Here is a 23,969-nt window from a genome sequence, read left to right on the forward strand (position 1 = left end):
CTTTGGTTTAAGAAACATCCCATTCTGAAACGGAAAACCCAGGGTTTCCCTGATTTCAGGGTTAACGCACTCAGAGTTTACACTTAACCTCCTTTCTGAAACAGGCCCCTGGCTTGATGAATCCGTGTCTGCTCATCCTGGCTTGGTCTTTGTGCAACCAATTAAGCCTGGAAGCACATGTTTTGGCTTCATTGAGCTCAGCTCAGTCATTTATCCCGGATGTCTTAATTCTACTTTTGTGCAACAGGCCCCTGGAGATGAACTGCTTTCCACTGCCTTGGTGTCAACGAGCAACCTGTCTATCCGCTATGTTGGCTACTAAAAAATGTACATTTTTTATGTTTGTGTGTTCAAATTAACAAGGTGGTGCTAAAAAGCCTGATTGCCCTTGTGTAGCCTCTGTTTTTGTTTTGTGCATTTTACAAAGGTATCTTGTTTGTGCTAGTTTTAGTCCCTTGAGAATTTTAATGTGAGTGGAAAAATGTAAAGTAGCAAGTAGAGAATCACTTTTTTAAATTGAAGAATGAGTAAAGTAATTTAATTACAATTTTATACAGTAACTAAAGAAAAGTAATCAATTAGTCTTTAAAAGTCATTGATCGAACGCTAAGTCTAATGTTATCAGAAATGTGCCGACCAAGCATAGAACCATTATGGGACTCATGGATGATGGCACGTAATCCATTTTTTTGTGTTTTAGCTAACACCAGAGCCAGTAAATATAATAGTCATTATTCAATAATGTAATTCCATGCCAATTGTCTATGATTAAAGGATCCAATTTTGTTTTTTTGCATTGTTATAACGCCTTGCTTCATTGCGTGAAAGATTAACAGGTGGGGAAAATTCAGAAACATCCGTTGAGTATCTGTAATATAATTATGTGGTCAATCCATCATTGCTATAGTGATTTGTTGAATTAGTGGTTTTTAATTCCCAACTTATCTCTTCTGTTGATAAATTTTCACATTTCTGTTTCAAAATGCCACTTGCTTTTTCAGCTAATAGTTAATTTAATACAGCAGTACTGTCAGGACAGCTGTCGTTTTAAGATCCCTGTAAAGATGTGATACGTATTTTGAAATTGTATTTAATTAGTATTTTTTAAAGAATGTAACACGTTTGTTCTGTATTCAGAATTCTATTGTACATTATATGTGCATAATTGTTGTATTTTCTTGTTTTGTATGTTGCAATTGTTCAATACAAAAAAAAAAAAAAAAGAAAAACGTGAAAGCTTTCCTCCAGAGTAAACACTTCCTGCTTCATCGAAGCCGCTAATGGGCGTTTACAGTTTGCACATGCAGACGTGGTTAATCGAAATACGAAGACGTGATTCGTGAAAGCCTCACACTTCCATGCGCACTGTGGACGAAACTTGGATCTCAGAAACACACACTTTATAATTCATATTTTGTGTGAGTAATTTAAATCATTTTAGACATTCCTAGAAGATGTCTGCAAAAAATAACAATTAAAAAAGAAAGTTTTTCAGTTAAAAAATTTCTAGTATTGGCCCACAAGCATTTGGAAAGCAGAATTTATTTTGTTAAAACTGGAAATTGAAACATGTTTTGATTTTAGATGCTCACTTTTACTTACTAAATCAGACAAAAAGTTACCACCTACTGTGGTTGTTTAAATGTTAAATTTAATGTTAATTTGGTTTCATGTTCTACTAAGTCTCATATGTTGGAGAAAATATGAGAACATGTGAATGTTTAAGGGTGTATGTAGTTAATTTAATTAACAATTTTATAGAGACTGACAAGACTACCATTGTTGGAGAACAGATAAAAAAAAACATAAATGATCTGGTTAACACTACATTGAATTTTCATTATCTACAAAACTATTCCACTGGAATGACTGTTTTATGCAGTATCAATGTGACAGACATTTTCTGACCCAGTTATTTACAGAATCGAGAGAAAAAGTAGGAATAAAACTTTAAAATCAACATGTACAATCATTTTTTGTGATCATTTGTTAAGATTATTTTAAGTTGCTTTTCTTGTTTATTATTAGTATTTTTAGCTCAATTATGACACTCGATTTCCTGATCATCATTATCTCACAATAAATATTCAACTTATGTTGTTCATATAAATCTTAACCAACCCATAAAATAGGCAATACAGTGACGTCATGTCTTTGTGGCAAACAAAATTACGTAAACAAAGAACTAAACCACAGAGGTACAAAAAAAAAATAATAAAATAAAATAAAAACTTTTATTTTCCAGAGAAAAGTGTGTGTTATTGTTGAGTTCTCAAAAAATTTTCTGAAATCGAGAGTATTTTGTCCTTGTTTGCTCGCCGTACTTTCACATGACTTCCACTGCGTGTGACTGGCCTGCATTCCTTCAGTGTCACTATCGGTTCTTAACTTAGTGCCATGTTTTCATGTCGGCTGCGGAATGCAAATATTTAGTTGTCCGAAGGCGCGTGTCCCGCTGCGTGACCTGACGTGGATCTGCCGCCATCATTCCATGGTTCGCGGGAGGGTCTGACCGAGTCTGAATGGTGTAACTCGTTTTTTTTTTTGTTATCCATAACCTGCTTACATAGATAGAATAACCCATGGCTGAACTCATACTGCCAGACTCGAGAAGGTGAGACTGTCTGTCTGAGGTTCTGATCTTCTTCAGAAACTCTGCAGGATTAGTGATCATTACTGCTGTGATCTTAAACATTTCTGTTTGTAACATAGGAGTTCATGGTAAATCATTGTCAATTTACATATTCAGTTTGCTTTAATGTTGCAGGTGTCATTATTTCTTCCTCTATGATGGATCCAAAGTCAGAGGAGAAGACGATCCTACAAGAAAGGGAATCTGTTACTTCTACCCTGAGGAGGTCTGAGCTTCACAGGACTTAGTTGCTTGTGGAAGCAGTGTGTATGGTGATCGTGAACCCCTCAGAGCTGATTCTATCATTGTTTTCCCCTTGACAGACTCCTTTAGATAAGCAGGACTTGCTCTGCAGTCAGCTGGCTGGTGTTGGCCGCTGTGTGTCTGAGCTGTCCTCCTCTCAGGTGAGCACTCTCAGGCTGCGACGCTGCAAGTTCGCTATACGGATGAAGGATGACTTTTTCTGGGTGAGTGAGGACTCTTCCAGACAGTTCAGTAGCAAAATCTAAGGGTCTTTCTGACTTTGAGTTTTCTTGTCTCCCTCAGGCTCTGGGCTGCTCGGTGGATACCCCCACTGTCAGTGTCTGCGAGCTCCTGCATCAGCTCATAAACCTCTTCTGCTTCTATAACGGCCCTGTTCGCATGAGCTATGAGGTGCAGCCTGCTGCTCTTTTGTTCTATGCATAGAGTCTTCATTATTCTCAAGATCAAGTCAAAAAATCATAAAAAATGTCTACTTTTATCAGTTATTTCAGATTCAAAAAGTTGTTTCTCTTCTTTCTTATAATCTTAGACATATTGCTAAATGGTTATATGCTTGCAAGTTAACCCTTATGTGGTGTTCGGGTCTGTGGGACCCGTTTTCATTTTTTTTCAAAAGAAAAATGATACAATTAATTAATTTTTCAAACTCAGACTCACTGACCTTGGCTCATTTTCTGTGAAGAACAGATATCAGAATACATTTTTAATGACCACACACCGTATACCCCCCCAACACATTTCTATTACATATAAGATGTTCGGGTCCACTGGACCCGGGGCTAATAGAAGTGTGGAAATTGATGTTTTATGTACCTACTCTCTGTCCTCCACCTGTCTGGGCCTGCTGTGTGTGTGTGGGTGTGTGTAGGTGTGTATGTGTGTGTGTGTGACCAGTGAGAAAGAGAGAGAGAAAGTGGCAGAGAGAGAAAGATTCACTGTAAATGTGAGTTCTGTTTCTGCACCTGCGGTTCCCGCACGAGGTTGCAACATTGTTAGAATAATTCAAGCATCAACTCTGTTTGCTCCCGTTCTCCCGCACATTTGACCATTTGACTTTCTTGCGGGAATCTTTAATATCTCGCTCTTTATCTGCTACAAATTGGAGGCGGGACACTATAAATATAGCTTTGCCAGTGTGGTTTCTCATCACAACTGATCAAAATGGCCAAAAGACTTTCTGCGCAGAGGGCCCTGGAATTGATTTTAGAAGAGAGAGACGTTTTTGAGGATGATGTAGAGGGAGACGATTCAGAAGAGGAGGTTTCAGAATTAGAGGATCACATTTCTGAAAATTCAGAGTCTGACAGTGACTCTGAAGAAGATGATTAGATTGGGGCAGCCGTGGTGCAGCGGTAGGGCGGTCGACCCATGATCGTAATATTGCAGGTTCGATTCCCGCCTTGCACGCCCATGAGTCGAAGTGTCCTTGGGCAAGACACTGAACCCCACCTTGCCTCTGGTGGTAGGCGGGCACCTGTGTTTGGCAGCGGAGCCGCCACCAGTGAGTGAATGTGTGTGTGACTGGGTCTGTGACTGTAAAGCGCTTTGTTCTTGTAGGAAGAAAGGCGCTATATAAGTATATGCCATTTGCAATTTACCATTCAGATTGAGCATCAGCCAGTTCCAAAACGAAGCCATCAGCACCCAGCCACAGGACCAGGCCATCAGCAGCCAGGACCATGTGTTGTACAGGCTAGTGGCTAGAAGGCCATGTGTTCAATGGGGCTGATGTGTTGTCTTGACTAATAGGTTTACTCTATGTGTTCAGCTTGTGTTGTGCACCTGAATGGGTTCAGTTTCTGTGTTCAAATAAATAAAGGCCGGAGGTTTGAAATCCCTTGCTTCACTTGAAAATTTGTTTCCACTCATATCTTGATTTTAATTGATTTTCTTTATCACGTTTTAAATAATGAGTTATGAATGTGATCTAACAAAGGTAAAGGGCAAATATCAACCAAATATACTGATTGTAATTGGATGAGGTAAACATCTGTCGAGTATTTTAACATCAAAGTGTTTGATTGTGAGGCATTAAAAACCACAACATGCAACGGGTCCACCAGACCCACGAACACTGGCTGAGTAACAACAATATGAACACCACACAAGGGTTAAGCAAAAACACTTATAAATGCTTTTTGTCTATTATTTTATCGTTATTAAATATGTACATGTTTTTTCCAATAGCTTAACAGTCGGGAAACTCTGGCAGCGAGGTGGACTTGCTTCCTGTCACACCTGCTGTCAGCACAATCACCGCTGCACTACATCTTCAGCTGTTTGAGGACCATGGATTTGACTAACGTATGTACAGGATATCAACAAAGTTCTGCTTTTGCTTAGAGTTCAATTCTGCTTCTTCACACAGGTCAGGATATGACTGTCACTGTGCACACTGCAATGTTGTGTAAGCAACCAGCAAATGGTTTATTGTGCAAACAGACCATTTTTGCAACTTTATTGCAAATGCAATTTGGAGATTTTACTTAGTTTTTACGCGAATGGGGATAAAAATGGTGTCCAATGACATGAAACGTTGTGCTTTATTGAAAACCCTAACAGATGACAAAGTTTCTTTCAATCTTATCATCTTGGTTAATCATTTGAATCAAGTTGTTTTTGAAACATAGAAAATAAAAAAAAGTGTATATTCTCAAAGTAAATTTTCAGACACGTAATGTAAAAATATGTAGCAATTATAAATTATAATTCATAAAGTTACCCATTGTAAAGCTTTTTGAGTGAGTTGCTCTCAAAAATTACATCTTATTTAAAACTGAAAATGTCATTTAATGAGCTTTACTTGTGAATCAAAGGTCTTTTCGGTTGTCCGTTCCCCTCACAGAGCCATCAGGCTTGTGATGTCAGTGTTTGTGATAAAAGACAGATTTATCAGAGTTTATATTAGGAGGAACATAAACTCTGACATGCTGCATTTAGCTTCAAATACAGTGGTTTGCAGAATTTACTGACCTATCGGCAGTCGAGCCACTTTTTCGGATTAAACCTGTGCATTTTCCAGAAATGCTGCTGTACTTATCAGAAAAAAATCCTTGAATAAAATGAACAGCATGCTCCAAAATTTGTACAACCCCCAACCACCAGGCCCGTCCGCTGAAGAAATATTGAATACTGTATTCATTTTATTACGAGTCTGAACTATCTTTTATTTTGAAAATATTACCGGACCTGTCCAGTAGGAAGAAAAAACAAAACGGCTGTATATTGTTGATTATCCCCATCCCATTATTTTATATATGTCTGAGTAAAGGAGTATCCAATCACAAAAAAGTCTCAGCCTTGTGTGGTTTGATTGACAGACTCATTCTGCTGAAAAAGCCCATCATGAAATAAATAAGTCATTCTGAAAAACAGAAATGTAAAATAAAAACAAAGCTACTTTAGAAAATATTGATTTTGAAATCTGAGTTTCCAAAAAAGCCATAGAATTATAATAATATTCAACATGATTAAAAATAAATATTTTAAAATGCTGTTTTAAAATAATGAACAGGTTTTTAAAGACAAATGAAATATATTTAATAAAATAATGGGTAATTTAAAATGTGTGTGCAAGCTTTTCCAAATTTCATGATCTTTTTATATATTTATGAGAGATCTATTGGTTGATTGTGTGATTGCACAAGGTCGCATTTGTTTTTTGAATTATGAACAAGTTGGGACTCCACGGTAATCAAGGTGGGAACATTTCAAGCCTTCGGAACTGCTTCAGAACTTTGATTTAGGGTTTTCTATAGCCTTTAATACCTTTTTTTAGTTTAGTTAACATGTATAAATAGATAAATGGAAAAGTATTTTAAATAAGGCAATACATTTCTGAGAAAAGAAAAAGGCAAACCGTGATCGGGCACGCACCAAAAAAAGCATCATAATGACATACAATTAACAATTCTTAAAATTACATATGTTTTAACAATTGTTTAAAATGATTATACAGTCAATGTCATGCAAACTTAGTAGTTTAAGAATAATAGCTACAACATCAAAAACATAACAGTAAAACAAAACATGTTTGAAATAGAACAGGCAGAACCATAGCTTATAGAAACCTGCCCCTAAAAAGAAATTAAAGTAGTTTGAATGTTATTTGGGGTCAAGGGGTTGCCACAGCCTGTCCCAGCTATTGTTGCGCAAAAACGAGTTACGCCTTGGACAGGTCACCAGTCCGTTGCAGCTCTTAATTTTTCATTGTTTTTGTCTTTATAAACATATAACACTATTGTAGTGTTCATATTAGCAGCATAAAAATACTTTATTATAGTGTTTGTTTGTAGAATAGATTTAAACAGCAGAAAGTAGGAATATGTGATTTAATCTGTGGTGTATTTAATCTTAAACCTACCTGTCTCATTAAATGTTTAATAATAATAATAGTAGTAAATTTTAGTAGGTGCCTTTCTCTGAACTCAATGTCACCGAACAGGGATAAAAGCACAAATTTCAAAAAACATAAATGTTAGGTTAAAAGTTTAAAAAGACAAATACACTACAATCAGGATGAGTAGGCTAGTCTGAAACGATGAGTTTTGAGGCTGGAGATGACTCACGGAGTGAGTCCATAATCCGCAGGTTAGGGGGTTGGGAGTTCCAGAGTTGTGGGGCAGAGTGAGTGAATGCCCTGCATTCAGCGACGACGGGGGTGTTCCGGAGGTGGAAGTAGGCAGTCCAGGTGACGTTGTTGATGTGAGAAGTGAAGGAATGAGTGCTGTCGAGGCTCTTAACATGAGGGGAGGGGAAAATTAGGGAGTAATCAAAAGGAATTATGAAATGATTAATTTTACTGAGAGTGGACGTGGTGCCCACAAGTAGAAGTTCTGTTTTATTGCTTTTTAGTTTGAGGAAATTAGAGGTGAACCAGGATTTTAATGAGTGAAGACAGCTAGTGATGGAGGCAGGTGGGTGAGCAGAGTGTGGTTTGGTGGAGATGTGATCTGGGCCTCATCTGCATAGCTGTGAAAATGTATTTAGTTGATAAACTTAAACTGGTCAATTTTCTATGCAAATGGAGAATGTTTCCCTGCACAAACAGAAACACAAACACCCTAACATTATGCTTCCTGTTCTCAGGTGGACCCGCTTCTCCTCCTCAAAGCTGCTCTCATCCTTCAGGCGTGTCAGCGCTGCCCTCTAGTGTTAGCAGGCTGCATTATCTTCAAAGGAAGGTAACAAGATATTTTTCATATTTGCATCTCTATCAGAATGTTTTTTATGATTGGTTCTGAAATATGTGAATCATCTCTGTCCTTTAAGAGTTGTTAGCACACAACTGTCTCCCGAACTGACGATGAAGGTCATGGTTCATGAGAGGGAAATGTATAACAAGGTAGGACATAAAAGTTTCATCCAGCTGTCTTCAAAGGAATTATCCATTTTGGACTGTTAATTTGCCAGCCCCATAAACTCTTTTTTGTCTTTATAGCTTTGTTAGTATTTTGACAAATTACCTTCCTAGCAAAGGTTTACTTAACAAAAGTATTTTACATTTAGACAATAAAAGAATTTTTTAATGCGAACTGTCAATCGCTTTAGTGTGGTGAAACTGCGTGAGGGCCAACCATTTGGCCTGCGTTCTTGAACTATTTTTAATAAGATTAAATGCAATTGAAAAGTTAATTAACATTTTCATTGCAGTGTTTTTTTTTTATTTCTTCACATAAACCATAAACACATCTAAATGCACTTTAGCCCAAATGACTGTGAATGGGTTGTACAAAAAAAATTATTGAAAAGCACTTGTTAGAATAACCATTTGGCACTTAAAAAGCACAGTCAAATATTACCCCTCTCCTTTCGCTAAAAAAAAAAGAATAATAAGTCTTAATCATTTTCTGCGTCCAGCGGCACGTCTTGAGCTATAGCAGTCTGCGTCCGCGAAGACAGCAGGGAGGGGAGGGGGGAGGGGCCGAGTTACGTGGTCAAAGCAACTTGTCACCTGGATTGCTGGGTATTTGGGATTAAATGCATAACTGATGCTAGTGGCTAGTGGGATGGCTGTGGGGTGGCCACTGAGGTGACACCTGGTGGCGCCAATTGCAGCCCTGGACTTTTTTTGTAAATTTAGCTTCTTTCTAACTGGTAGGACAGGTTAATCCTGGTTTGATCAAAACTTTAGATACAAATGGACTGCATTATAATTGTATTTTCTAACTTTTATCTAAAATAAATACAATATATGTTGTATTTTGTATGAAGGCCCAAAGGACAAACGGCACAAGCGCACCAGGTTCATTTGGGTGTGCTGTCAGCTCCACAGGTGTGTTTCTGACTCCTCCTGAACTGCAACACCTGCGGTCTCCTCCTGTCAACAAAGATTCAAGGTTCTCTCTTCACTTCTTCACTTTTTTTCCGCTTGAAAGAATTTTCATTGTGTCTTGAGTGACTTTGAAGAAACTTCTGACTGTCTCAAAAATGTTTCCACCCTCAGCTCCCACTCTTCTTCCCAAAAGGATGCTCTGCCAAGGAGGAGCCGCCTCTCCAGAACACTGTCAGACACTCCCTCCAGTGAGCCAGAGCCATCAGATCCAACTTCCCCTCACTCTTCTCAAAAGCTAAGCGTCCACCCTCATTGGTCAGAGTTGGATAATTCAGTGTTTAGCCCAACTCCAACACAGAGTGCTGCAGGTTCAACCACCTGCTCACCTCGGGCACAGAGGCCTTCTTCCTCACAGAGGAGAAACTCCCATAAAGCTGAGGAGGAAACTTTGCACAAGTTCTACTATCAAAGTTTTCACGATAGCACAAGAGGAGTCAGCCAGATAGAAGGTGAAGAAAGCTCCACATGTGAAGGAAACCTCCATCTAAATGGAGGTGACGGAGCTTGCGAGACAGAATTTGACTTTAGTGGACCTTCTGCCAATGTTAAGACGGTGTCTGGAGATAATGAAGCCTGCTGCAGGAGTACTAAAGATCACATGACAGAGGTGAAGCACCTCACTCTTCCTCACCCTCATACGTTAGAGAGCAATGAGCAGAGTTCTCTGATCGCCATGACGCTCTACGTCCACCGGGTCAACAGCTTGGTGCTGGCTCTGCTAGTAGAACCTCATTTCTTGAATGACACGGCTTCTATTGAGGAAGTGGTGAGAAAAGTAGCATTTCATTATGTTTTTGTTCCCGTGTTTTCTGTAGATTTGCATTATAATGCATTTCCTTTATGATCAGTATCACAGCAGCCTGGCTTCACTCAATGGACTGGAAGCCCATCTGCATACCATCTCCCCAGCAGCACCAGAACCTGCAGGACAATACTTATTTGCCCACTATGACTGCATTCAGAACACTCTAACAAGTAAGGTCCTGCTGTCACTTTATTCATCTCCATCTCTGTTCTGCCTAGTCTTTCTTTTTCACAAAAATAAATAAAATCAGGAAAATCTGCCGGTTTATCTGGTTTGTGGGGAGGTTGTACTTTATATTTGTCTCTGAATGAGCTAGCTAACGCATAATTACTTAGACTGTGATCAACATTCTTTTGTGCAGCAGGCAAGTCTGTCCAGGTTAATGGTCCTCTGTTATTTTGTGCCTCTGCAGCCAACGTGTCTGGCCGAGCGGTTGGAGCCCTAGAGCATCCTTTTGTCAGAGCCACGTCGCTGCTTCACTCGCATTTCTGTAGCACAGAAACTCTGCAGGAGGCTATTATCAGGTCAGCCCAACTCTGATGTCTTAGGGGGAGCCCTTTTTGTCTAGTTGGGGGTGGGGATATATTTGTCACTTTGTTGTACTGCACTCATCCTGAAAAATGTTTTTTTTTTCTTTACTGTTTAAGCAACATCCCAACTGTTTACTTGTGTTCTCTCTTTTTGACATGTGACTCTCCCCCTCCCTCATCCAGGAGTGCTGGCACTGCAGTGTATGGAACCCGCAACGTGGCGCAGGAAACTTTCTTCCAGCAGCTCGGTGGACCCCCGAGGAACTCGGGTATCCCAAACCACCAGGACAGCGCTTTTTCACTGCCGAGCAAAGCTCGACATCGACTGTTGAAACATGGAGTGAACCTGCTCTGACTGCACAGTATCAGGACGCCTGAACTTAGTATTTATAAAGAGTTGGTTTTTCCTCAAAAACATTTACATTTACTATATTGAGCTCAAATATAACCTCATTTTTTCTGCATAAACATTCCATGACTTCAAGATAAGAACATAAATGTTAATGTGTCAGAAACTAAACCTGAAATTTCAGATCAAACTTAAGCATTTTTCCTGCACATTCTGATGATTTTTTGCTGCAGAAAACCTCAACTTTGTTGTTGTAAGTTTCCATTTTATGAAGAACATTTAATCTACAAACATGAGTGTCATTTTTGTTTGCGGCTTCAGTTGCTTGTTTTGTTGAAGCTTATTTTAAATGAAAAAAAAATCAAATTTAAAAATGCCCTTGTAAGTTTTCTTTTTTCTGATTACTGTTCTTTATGGGAACAGCTCTTGGTGGTCTCCACCTCCAAAGTGTCTCATTGGAGTGCGTGTGCGCATTGATATGAAGTTAAATGATTTTTTTCTTCGGTGTTTAAGTATGTGCCATGCGTGGTGTTTTTAAGCAGCTTCTTGATGGTTCTTATAAGGAGTGATTAGAGTCATTAGCTAAGTGTTTAAATCTGAATAGATGCGGTCGCTGCGCTTCGGGGCGCCTAATTATGTACGTGCATTAAGAGAAAGCCGTGAGGGTAAAAAGGAGCGGTGAGGGGCAGGGTCTGCGGGGAGGGACAGGATTCAAATTGTAAAGTTGTTCCCTTTGTCAGTGGGGTATATAGCGCGGACGAGACGCTACAAAGGAAAACGTTGGAGAGCTGGAAAGAGGATCATCCAGGATCCTGGCGCTCACTATGACTGTCTCACGCTGCATTTGGATTGCTTCATTTTTCATCTCTGTCATGACAAGTGACACTGGAGTATGCGCTCGCTCAGTGGACTCGTTGGGATTTCTGTCACAGGCTTCAAACGCAGCAGGTTCTGATCTGGCTTTACGCACGGACACGCACTGGGAGAGATGCGCAAAGCTGACTGCGCCATGGCTGGAAAACGCGCAGGAAGCTCCCGGAACTCTTCTGGCCACGTTGCTGCAGCTTCGTGTGCGGCCGTTCTCTCCGGGCACCTCAAGTGCTTTGGTTTTTCCTGGAAAGAATCTTTTCAGTTTTATCCGACGGGTCTATCGTTGTTGTCAAGACGGAGTGATCTGCAGGGACGTCAGAGGCATCCAAGGCAGCAAGAGAGGAGGTAAGAGACCAGATAATTAGCAAATTTTCTCTGTATTGATGATATTGGGATCATTTCAAGAATTAATGACCCAGGTTTTGAAAGCAACCCCCATTTGGGAAAATTCTGGGAGTTTGAAGCTCCACAAACACAAAGTAGGACAAGTTTGAGAAAGTTTCTGTGAATGAAAGTGACACAATGGCTGAGACTAAACAGACACAAAATGAAGGGAGAGATGCATGAGACAAGATTTAAGCCAGCCTTTTTGTAGAATTTCTAGGTTAAGCTTTAACGCAACCCTCAGAAAAAGTGCTCTATTCAAATGTACTATGCTGAGTCTATAACAAAAATGAGACTATACTTTAGGTTTACTTTTTATATTCATTATATATTTATATATATTATAAACTCAAAATGTTCCAATTTAGTCTGAAGTCTGGATACAAATGAGTCTCAACTTGTTTACTATAACTGAGAGCCTGCTGGCAGATTAGTCTTGTCCAGTGGCACATTTTGTAATTGATCATGTCATAAATCAGGATGTGTGCTGAACTTCCATTCTTCCTCCTCTTTAGATTCAGTCGTGGAGTTTGTCCTCACAAGAGATATTTTGGCACTGGCAGTTATGAGAGCTGAGCTTCACCTTCACCTTCATCTTCATCAAAATGTGGATTTCCTCCCAGTGATTCAGTTTTTGTCCAAACACAACCTCCCCACCAGGTAAACCCCTTCAAAATGCTTTAAAGCGATTGGTGTCGAGGTTTGCTGTGGTCCTCTGGGTTTTGTTGTAAAGCCAGCTGTCTAACATCTCCTCCAGGTATAGCGTGGGGTCACGCGGTGACACTGTGGAGCTCAGGGTGGACCTCCTCTTCCTCTTCCAGAGTCTGCAGAGGTCGATAGGTGGTGCTGGACGAGGCTCCAGCTTGACAAACATTCGACAGTCAATGCTCTTCTCCGGCGAGGATCCACCGGGGGACCCCCATGATGAAATGTGGGGGGAAGGGCTTGCCAGCACACTACCGGCTCTGGATCTGGGCTTGATCTTGGGTTGCAGAAAGGCTGGTTCTTGGGTACCCTGTGGAAGAAGAAGCATTCAACTCTCACACACTCCTTTCATGGTTCTGTACTACAGATAAGACATTTAAAATATCCCCCCTCATGGACATTTGTCCCCAAACATAAAAGTATGCACTTCAATGATTTATTTATGTTTTTTTAAGCCATAAATGTATAAAAACAATTGTAAATATTTTAGTAGTTTGTGTGGTTTTTCGTGTAAGAAAAATGTCATTTACTTTGGTTTTCCACTTGTAACCCTTGTGCTATCCTAGGCACTTTAACATTGGAAGTTGGGTCATCTACACCCACTAGACAGTGCGCTGAACCTTTTTTCTTCAATGATTTGTGATGTTCACTGGTGTCCATGGATTATATGAAATCTTTCCACCTTTATCCACCTTTGTCATGGTAGGAATAAGATGTCAATGTAAGGGTGGGGTCATCTAAGATAGCACAAGGGTTAAATGACCCCACCCTTACATTGACATCTTATTCCTACCATGACAAAGGTGAATAAAGGTGGAAAGATGTCATGTAATCCATGGACAACAGTGAGGTTCACAAATCATTGTAGAAAAATGGTTCAGCACACTGTTTAGTGGGTCTAGATGACCCAACTCCCAATGTTAAAGTGCCTAGGATAGCGCAAGGGTTAAAGGGCATTTTAACAGATAATGGGCAAAAAACAAGAACTAACAACTAAGGGAACAAACAGGGGGGTATTCCAGGAAGCATGTTTAAACTAGCCTGACTTTAAACCTAAACTCTGGCTGAAATCCGCCTGAACTTGCTTACTCTGGGTATGTCGGTTCCAAAAGACCGGATATGAGTTGGCGTAATTACGCTCGACTTGGTAACCCTGGGTTAATGCACGTGCACAGCAGGTACATGAAGACATTCTCAATGGATCGCCGATTTCCGGAGTCACCATGGAAACGCGTGGTGAAAAAAAGAGAGCGCTACACTTCAGTGAGACGGAGTCTGAGATTAATGACGGCGTATGAAGATTATACGTCCATCAAAAAAGTTTGCTGCATCAGCAAAAGAAAGAGTTTCTGCTTGTAGTAGAAGAACAGACAAAGTAAACGCACGAGTTTCTGATCTTTTTTCCATTTTCCTTGTGACGCATATATATATATATATATATATATATATATATATATATATATATATATATAGCTTATCCAATTTTTTTATCCTTAAATAAATTACTTCTATTGGTAACAAGTACTTCAGTTAAATTTATTCAACCTAATTTATTACGTCTATAAAACTCTAATTGTTTATACAACTCAAATTTACATATTTATTTAACTAAATGTCATATTACTCCAATTCAATTAACATTTTTTCCATCTTAATAAATTATAATTCTTGAACTCTCATATGTCTAAGTTTGAGCCGGCAGATATACTCATTTTTATAACAATAAAAAGAACGAAATAATATACAAAGTACAAACATTCGCATTTTGTATTCATTCATTTTTTTGCTGAGTTGAATGAAAAAATACATGTATCCTTTTAGGTATTTTCTAACGTTGTTATAACAGGGTTCAATGTAGGGGTGCTATATAAAGTCATCATCCTCTCCCTCCCTCTCCCTTATGGTGCAGAGACTAAAGCAAAGTAGGACAAAATAACTCTGCAAAACACGGTAAAACACAGTAAAACAGCTAAACAACTAAACACATTTGGTCAAAAACCCACACTTAAAACCAAATCCGTCCAGACAAGCAAAGGGAATGGTTTCCTACAATCCCTTCGGTGCCGATCTAACAGCAGCACCAAAGTTACACCTACTTAATTGAATTAATTTGAATGAAAATAAAATAACTGTCTGAAAACTACGTGTTATTTTTAAACTGACTTAAAAAAAGATTTTTAATGATCTTAACTGAAGCAAATAATTAAGTTAGATCAACAATGTAAAAAAGTTAACTTTTCCAACATCCATATGTGGTGTTATCACCCTCTCACGGTGGAAAAAGTATTATCTGAGCTTCTTCATCCACTAAATCATCTTCAAATGGACACGCCATGCTGCTTCACCTCTCTCAAAACAAACTAACCTTCAACTAAACCTGCTCCAGACCAGGTTATGTTCAGAGCATGAGTTACAATGGCAACTTGACATATCCTGAAACATACCTCCATTTCTGGAACCGAAAGCTGAGGTTATCAACTTCATTAGCCTCAAACTTACCGTGGGAGCTAGCATAACCTGCTTTCTGGAATACCCCCCAGATCAGTTTGCATCCCACATCTTACCTTTTGTAATGTCAGCAAATTGACCAAAACATTTCATAACCTTCCATCAGTTTCTGTTTACCTTTAGAGAGGAATGAAGATAAAAGAAACAAAATAATAAAAACAGCAGACAGATTTTATGATAAAATAGCACATTTATTAAAAAGACAGTATTAATCAGCATGTCCCCGTTTTGCAGCAGTATGCCACTTGTGATGCAGAAGATCAAAGGTTTTACAATTTTTTCCCAATCCGGCTGCTGCCTCAAGCTCCCGAAGAACTACGATTTATCCAACAAATGTCTCTACAGTTTGACAGGATAAATCAAAACCCGACATGGTTCTTTTAGTGTGTGATTTGCTGCCTGGATGTTCCACCATCCCACTTCAAATAGGCCTTGAATTAATTTTTAGAGGAAAAAAAATATATACATTTCTATTAAAAACACAACAGATTCACTGGCTTTTATTTGCTTTTAATAATTTTTAACCAAATCTCATGACATTCATTGTGTTTATTAGCCTCTTTTTTTATATGATAGAAAAAAAGCCTCTCAAAAACAATGGTTGGTCACTGTAAAAACACTTTGATGAAATGGGGACAATTCTTTGGTTCTTAAGTGACCAAAACAAGCACCCACACTCACAAACACACTTTAAATATTTGAGTTCCCACTGCAGCATAACTGACAAATCAGGATGGATTTAAAAAAAAGAAGGCATTTTTTCCTGTTTAATGTCAAATTAAGAAACAGCCAAGGTAAATAAGTTTTGATTTTTAAATTTAAAATTCTTGATCTTATATCGTCAAAAGTCAAAATGTGTGGAATAAATAACCATGAAAACTTTGACAGGATCAAAAACAAACAAAGTCTTGCTTTACTATAAACCTCCAAGAAAAATGTCAAGGCAAACAATTAGGATAAAGCACAATTTAGTCAATAAATCAAGGCATCAAAGACGAGGAAAAAAGCAAAAGAAAAAAAATCAGTTTAAAATGTATCAAGCAGTGCAAAATGTCACACTAATAAAATATCACGGTTTAAAAGACAGAGATCCTGAGCAGAAAAAAAATGTACAAATTATAAAACATCAGGTCAGCCCCTCACCAATTTAAGTTATATTTCATAAAATGGAAGATCACATAGTTCAGTCTCACAATTTCATTTATTTGACTTTATCAGTCAGTTTATGAGGCTGACTGTAAAAAAAATAAAAATAAAATAAATTTGAAAAAAATGTTCACGTTCTCCCCAAAAAGAAAGGCCACAAGTCTTCAGAAAAAAAAATCTAACACATCAACTTTGACACAAAACAAATGGAAGGACAACTGATGCAACAAAAATGGTGTTTCTGTACCGTATATACACATGCAACTGTGTAGAAAAGCCAGACTGGTGACTTTGGTGCTAAAAATCAAAACTTTTTTTTCCAAAAACAGAAAGGTGCTCATGAGTTCAAAATGAATTGATGTGTACAAAAGAAAGACATTTCATCGCAGACATCAAGTAAACCGTTTATGAGAATGACAAAAAATGTATATAAAAAAAAAAAAGAGTTCGTTAGGAAAGACGCACAGCTCCTGGATTTTTGTTTTTTCTTATCCAAGTCGGAACAGCTGAACTAGTGAGGTGAAGGAGGGTTTCAGGTGGAGGCAAAGTCATCCTTGTTGGAGAAGATCTAAGCACTTAAGGAGGCAATTTCACAGACAAACGCTAAAGTGAAGAAAAACTTAGCCAAAGGCGAATAACAAACTGCTTTCCATTCAGCTACAAATGATTCAAAATCAAAATGAATGTTGTCAGAAAACCGAACTAAAAAGGTTGAAAGATTTGAAGAACTGAACAAAAGTTGATGAAATTTGGTAAATAAAATTTTCAGCTTTAATTCATTTTTGTGCTTTTTTAATTAGCCTTTTCTGCATATAGAGAAACTGTTTATGGCTCAGTAGTTGAAATCATTCTTAACTCAAAAGCTTTTTTGAAGGAAAAATCTCACATACCAAAAATGTATACATTTTAACCTATTGCTTTTATCAATTCCTACAGAGCCTATATCACTACTTTTGTCCAGTTCAGAAAACCTTATCTGTAATCATTTTTTTAAATAAAGAGGCCACTGTGTTCTCCATTTCTTACACAGTAAAAAGGCATTCTTTTAGTGACACAAAAAAGGCAGGCATGCAATAAGAGTAAAAAAAAATATAAAAAAAAGAAAGCACCAATTATTAATATTAAAGCCTATCAGGGTTAAACATGATTTTCAAAATGTATCCAGCTTTTGAGGGAAAAACACAGCATTTTAAACATTTTTTATTCAACCTAAATTATTAGGTGGAAGAATGTCAAAGATAATTCTTCTAGATAAATCCAATCTTTGTTTATGGAAAGGAGAAGATGTGGGCAGTGCTTATACTGCCCGTTGCACAATTGGGGCTTTCAGCTTCTTATGGAAGATAAATGATGGCACATCCATAAAAAGGCCAACTACATTGTGAAAAAAAAGGAAGGAGCTGTAAAATGGGAAAAGAGTTTACCATTACCTTTGATGACTTTTATTCAGTTTAACCTGTATTTAACACCACCGCGCTCAATCTGAAGGGCACCCGGTAAAAAAACTCTCCGGGTTAAAAAATTGAGTTCATATCCATCAATTCTGAGCTCTGAGCTACAGAAATGTGGCTTTAATCCACGAAGACTGGGATCTATAAATCCTGCCCAACCTCTGCGTAAAATTGACTAACATTGTTCAAAAACAAAGAAGAAGAAAAAAAAGGTCAGCAGAGAGGTGGATGCGAAACAGACGCAGAATCTCACGCCACACACTTGCTGCGTCTCCTCATCTTCCAGAGGTAACGTTTACTTCACCTGGCAGTGGCTTTTTGTCTCTTTATCCTCTGCTGTTCCAATTTTTGCCCCCAGCCTTCTTCACCTCTCTCTTGTTTGTATGTTTTTACCTGTGCTGCTGTTGTCAGCTCAACTTCTTTCCCACTTTCTCCCTTTTTCTCTTCATCGTCTTGTGTCCATTAAGCCCCGATTTCTCTCTGTCCCTCTGCTTGTTTGTTTTCATTCTCACAGCCGACATAGGCAGAACAGTGTTGGGATGAACACCCCAAAAGCAACAAGGATAGGAAACATTAAGCTGCTGTTGTCAGCTGCGTAAGGATTTGGTGTTCTGGGGCCTGATTGGACCCTGTTCTTGGAACGAGACAAGACGGGCTTCTTGCCGCCCTCTTCACCTCCTTCACTTTCGTCATCGTCGTCGTCCTCACCTTCATCATGCTTCTCCAAGCCAGGGTGAGGTTGGAGTTTTGGTACATCTGTCAGGTAAAAAAACAAAAACAAAAAACAGGTTAAGTTAGCTAAAAATCATTAAGAAACTGAGACTCAAATGTATCATTCAGAGTTTGATTGCTCTTCATCACCAAAATTACACAGAAACAATGAATCCAATTCACCTCCTAGAGTCCCTTTCATCACATATAGAGCACAAATCTTGGGGTTGTCATAATAACCCTGAAAATAAAAAAGAAGCAAATCAGAGTTAACAGAGTCTATAAAGATTAGTTGGTGTCATCTTAAGATCCACATATTTAATGCAAGAAAACTTTTACTTCATCCAACTTATTTAGACTTTTTTATGCTTTCACCTTAAAAGTAAGTCCTTCAGCCTGTAGATATAAACTTGTGCTATCTTAGATGACCCCACCCTTACATTGACGTGTTCTCCCTACCATGACAAAGGTGGATGAAGGTGGAAAGATTTCATGTAATCCATGGACACCAGTGAAGATCACAAATCATTGAAGAAAAAAGGTTTAGAGCACTGTCTAGTGGATCTAGATGACCCAACTCCCCACGTTAAAGTGATTAGGATAGCACAAGGGTTAAATTTGAACCATGTGCAACGTGGTAGAGCTGGAATTGATTTTAAAAACTGGAAAGGAAACAGTAAAATATACCTCTTAAAAAAACAGATGTCACAAAAAGAAAAAGGATGTTGCTGCACAAACCTATTGTATATATTGCTAACAAATATATGTAGGGTAATTATCAAAAAAAAAACAAATGTGAATTTTACTTTTCCCCCATAAAGAGTAACTTGAAAATTGTAAAAAAAAAAAAAAAAAAAAAAATGTATTTAGGTGTGCTGAAACAGTCTGAAGCACGGGGTAAAAATACATCCATCCGTTAGACAGGTCACCAGTCTGTCAAAGGACACACAATCCCTCCCATCCACACCTATGCACACTTTAAGCAGCCAATTAACCTATGAAGTGTGTTTTTGGATAAATACTTAATTTTAATATCAATGTTAAATCCTTACAAAAAAACCCAGAGCAGTCATTTGCTCCATTCATGCATTCCTGAGCATTCCTCTAAAAACCTGCTCCCAATCCGCAAAAATGAGTGGGTTCTCACATTCATAAGTATGAAAGTGAGAACAGCCCCTTCCAGGAAGAGTCTGTGCAGTCAGCACCACCCCCAGGCTAACACAAACACCCACTTTCTACGCAGAGCTAGTGGTGATATGCAAAAACTCTTTTATTTTATATGCACAATATGTACATCCATCTTTGCAAAAAATTGGATATTGTTTGTTTTTGTGAGCGAAACGCAGAGATGCTGCTAAGGCCGACTCTAGGTTGACTTCATGAAATAGGCAGCACCCAGACGGAGAGAAGGCCGGTGCCTCAGAGATCGAGATCTTACTTCCGGGTAGGAAAATTAGCTCAGTGTGCCAAAAGGTAATATATGATCATACATATGGATATAGTTTACTTTGAAAGGTTTAAGAAAAGCATGATATAAGCCTTTTAACGTGTTTGCTGTTCAAAAGTGTAACACAAAAACATTACTTTCAACAGATCTGTGACAAAACTTTTTTTAATTGTGCAAAAAGAGTCATAAATTTCTAAAATTATATAAATAAATAAAAACACATGAGAATAAAATAATAAATTATTTTATTATGTTTCCTTTCCGGTAAGCACATTTCAGAAGTTTTTTTTTTTTAAATTTAAATTGATTTTCAGCAAAAACCTATTCCGGTAAGACCAACAAACAAGTAAACATCTAAACTTTACACTGATGTTGTATTAAACAACCTCTCCACGTTATTAGCAAAGATTCATCATTAAATGAGAAGCACAGTGCGTCTTACACCAGCATATTAAACTAAACTCACCTTTACAAACTCCACAGCGAGCTTGCCATTAAAAGTGGACACCTCTCCTTGCACGGTCAGTTTGCCTCGGTTAATGGAGAAGGGCACTATCTCATCATGAGCAGTACTGTGACCCACTCGATCAAAGATGTCCAGATCTTTTACCACCACATGGCCGTTTAGGCGAACATCAAACACCTAGAGACACATTTTCACAATGTTTACATTTATATAATTGTAGTTCCTACATCAATAAAAAACCCACATCCTTGCCAAATGAACAAGAATAGTTTTGAATCACGTGCTTTTTACAGTATTTACATTTTAAGAGGAAATTAAACTTACTTTTTGCTGCGACTGTGCAAAGTAGACCTCTGAAAATTTCAAGACTAATATATAGTTTCCTTCCTCACGAATGGGAATGTCATAACCAAAAGTGTCCTCATTGTAGCGCTCTGTCTGGTACAGAATCTGGTCCTCTGGACTGGAGCGTAGTATTGGGAGGCGTACACCATAATCAGATGCTATAGAAGGAAAACAGCATCAAGTGCTGTTCAAAACGTATAGATACCACAAAAAACAGCTATTCATCGAAATATAGCATTGGGTTATAGATCCACTCCAATCATCTTTTGATCCATTATAAAGAAGTGTTACCAGTGGTCTTTGAATTATGATTTTGCCGTTTTTAGTCAAAGTAAAAAACCTGTCTGTTTTCTTTTACATAGTTTCTGCAGAGGAAAAGTAGTTCTTTAGAAATTAACCTCCGGGTTGGGGGTGGGACAGTTGGCACTGAGCAAGCAAGCCCCCACTTCCCATCATCCATCTGTTTACACTCTCCTGCTAGCTTAAACCCACTCACAACCCCAACCTAACATTGGCGGCGCTGTAAAAATGACGAGCAATATTGGAGCTGTCCAGCTGTGCAGTTTTGAGCCAGATACCAGCTCAGGCCAGGAAAACAAAGACGTACATGGAACTGGTCGTCTGCAAGTGGATGCATCAGAATGGAGCAGAGCAGGGAGCTTGTGGCCTACCGATTGTAGCAACAACATCAAAGCTATTTTAAACTGCTTTTTTTTTTGTCTGCTCCTGATTTACAAGTTGAATTTAAAAATTTAACTCAGAAATTTAATTTTAGGCCCATTTTTCTTTATTTCTGTGCTCCATCATGAGAAAATGTTACAAGAAGATATTAAAAACACGATTTACATTGCAGTGGGTCTTTAAATAATTGATGTTTTATAAATTGGGCCAGGAATGAATACTGCCGTTTGATCATATCACCTACTTCCTTTACATGCAAAGAGGGGCGGGGCTGCGGCCCTCAATGCTGACTCCTCATTAGTTTGTAGTCACTTGCGGAAGACATGCATGGAAAGGTTTATGCTGGAAACGTACGTTACTCCAAGTTAGCCAACACCAACCGTTGCAATTGACAGCTGAAGCCCAGCCACGCTTATGAAAAAATAAAATAAATAATAACTGATTAATACCAATGCTCACCTTTACCAACTTTTCCTTCCAACGGGTCCTTTTTAAAATGAATACCATGTACGTCTACATGTGCTTCACCACCGGCATTTACAGCCCAGATAACCCGCTCTGCGAGGTTGGGGCCCCCGCCGTTCGCCACGCAGTGCTTGGTCAGCAGCGACAGAAGCGCTGCGACCAGACCGGCGACAAGCTGTGCCGTGAGCCGCTGCATTCTCGCACCTTACAGCAGTCTGCTCCGACACACACACTCACAGGACAGCGTCGGTTTACACCAACACGAAGCCCTTTCGAATGAAATTGACAGAACACGGGATTAGCAAGCAAAAGGAGCTAGCCAGCATGTAAGTGACATGAAACATGATATTTAAAGTTAGCCAGTGTGCTAACGTTAACAGTAGTAACGATAGTTTTGACACAGATGAGTAATAAATATTTTACAGACTCCAGCGGAACTAATTCAAAACATTCTAATTCTACACAGAAAAACAGAAGACAAAGAGGAACTGGCAGTAGTTAACGATTTCGCTTTTGTAGTCCATGATCTAGCTAACGTACCTGCTTAACCAGAAATTCTTGGTGTGTGTGTCTGTGGACGGCTACAGATGTATCTCTTACCTTTCCCTTCCACAACAATTTAAACCTATTTTTTGTCAGTGTGCAGCAGTCGTATTTCTGCTTGGGTCAGTGTCACACACAAGGAGTACTGAGTAAAACAACTTTCCTTTCTGCGGCAGCTGGCCACAGCCTCTATCACTGACATTCATTCAATCTCGATTTTAACGTTTGCTCTTTTGCTAGCTAAAGTGCTACCTAACATGACGTTTACAATGACCGATGATTGACAGCTACAATGTCGAATCACATCCTCCATTTAATGCTTCCTGGTTGTTGTGAAAAAAATGTTTTAGTTTTAGTGTTTTCTACTGTTACTTTAAAAATGTTTTTATTTAGTACAATTTTCATTTGAACATACTGGCATGAAAAATTACCGTTCGATAAGAAAATATACTTTTTTTTTTATCCTCAATTCACCGATGCAGGCGGGGCGAAATTATAGGTCTTATTTTCCAATAGTTTTGATAACCTTCATTGCAATAGATAGAAATATATTATTAAATCATGTTTAATATTTGTAGACTATTTCGGTGTCAATGATATTATCACTAGATTTACGATTTATTAAAGATGTTGAAACATATTTTAACCAGAGCGTCTTACACGTGTTCTCAAAGGAGTCGCTACGACCCCCTAATCTTTTCCAGTTTGGTATAGTCCTTTTCTTGTCCAATCAGAGAGGTCCAACGCAACGCGCACGCTGTGCTGGAAAATGACTGGATAGTTACTACGGCGACGGCCCTGTAGATGACAGCTTGATTTTATAAGCACATTTTTGCCAGTTTACACTAAAATTGCTCCTAGAAGCTTTTTCCAGACACAGGTTGACATAAATAATCATGAGGGAAATTGTTTACCTATAATAATCAAATTACCTTCTCACACATTAGATTAGATTTGCTTTATTGTCATTGTGCATAGTTATGAGATTTAAGGATCGCCATCAGTGCAAGAACAGCAAGGAAGGGACAAATAATAAAAAACACAGTAATACAATAAAATCAAACAAACAAACAAACAAACTCATAATACTACCCTGTATCTTTTGTGTTTTCTTGATACCCGTTTTAAAAATGTACCTTCTCAAAAATAAATAAATGCCACAAATATGCTTGTGAATTTGACTTTTCATATTAGTTTGCCTCACTATTCTTTGTTTTACATTATTGTAAATTATTTTTATCATGTAATAAATAAATATTCTTGATTAAATGTTTCCATGTCTTTAAAATAAATATTGTATCTTCATAAAATTTTCTGGAAACAGGAAACCCCA

The 23,969-nt window shown here is 38.3% G+C and overlaps 3 protein-coding genes across 4 annotated transcripts; 2 read left to right on the forward strand and 1 right to left on the reverse strand.

Annotated features, from left to right (window-relative positions):
* The first annotated feature begins 2,317 nt into the window (after positions 1 to 2,317).
* hps4 (HPS4 biogenesis of lysosomal organelles complex 3 subunit 2) lies at positions 2,318 to 11,288 on the forward strand. Its single transcript, XM_011479460.4, has 12 exons — positions 2,318 to 2,614; positions 2,768 to 2,858; positions 2,956 to 3,099; positions 3,179 to 3,286; positions 5,084 to 5,200; positions 7,985 to 8,079; positions 8,168 to 8,240; positions 9,110 to 9,234; positions 9,342 to 9,996; positions 10,079 to 10,205; positions 10,448 to 10,559; positions 10,749 to 11,288. Exons 1-12 carry the CDS (start codon positions 2,583 to 2,585, stop codon positions 10,918 to 10,920), a joined length of 1,851 nt encoding a protein of 616 aa, XP_011477762.1. The 5' UTR covers positions 2,318 to 2,582; the 3' UTR covers positions 10,921 to 11,288.
* Positions 11,289 to 11,590: 302 nt separating this feature from the next.
* Positions 11,591 to 13,362, forward strand: LOC101170276 (uncharacterized). Its single transcript, XM_023958660.2, has 3 exons — positions 11,591 to 12,129; positions 12,684 to 12,828; positions 12,926 to 13,362. The coding sequence occupies exons 1-3, from the start codon at positions 11,739 to 11,741 to the stop codon at positions 13,242 to 13,244; spliced, it is 855 nt and encodes a 284-aa protein (XP_023814428.1). The 5' UTR covers positions 11,591 to 11,738; the 3' UTR covers positions 13,245 to 13,362.
* Positions 13,363 to 15,551: 2,189 nt separating this feature from the next.
* On the reverse strand, positions 15,552 to 22,924 carry mlec (malectin). Of its 2 annotated transcripts, none has more exons than XM_011479459.4 (6): positions 22,634 to 22,924; positions 22,088 to 22,362; positions 20,927 to 21,105; positions 20,603 to 20,779; positions 18,873 to 18,930; positions 15,552 to 18,734 (listed from the first exon to the last, which is right to left on the reverse strand). In XM_011479459.4, the coding sequence occupies exons 2-6, from the start codon at positions 22,287 to 22,289 to the stop codon at positions 18,487 to 18,489; spliced, it is 864 nt and encodes a 287-aa protein (XP_011477761.1). In that variant the 5' UTR covers positions 22,290 to 22,362; positions 22,634 to 22,924; the 3' UTR covers positions 15,552 to 18,486. The 2 variants fall into 2 exon arrangements, with proteins under 2 accessions (XP_011477761.1, XP_004072597.1); XM_004072549.5 differs by having other exon boundaries at positions 22,694 to 22,921.
* Between the last annotated feature and the right edge of the window lie 1,045 nt (positions 22,925 to 23,969).

Source organism: Oryzias latipes, chromosome 9 (assembly GCF_053564925.1).
Source record: "Oryzias latipes strain Hd-rR chromosome 9, Olatipes_Hd-rR_3.1".
Lineage (NCBI taxonomy): Eukaryota > Metazoa > Chordata > Actinopteri > Beloniformes > Adrianichthyidae > Oryzias > Oryzias latipes.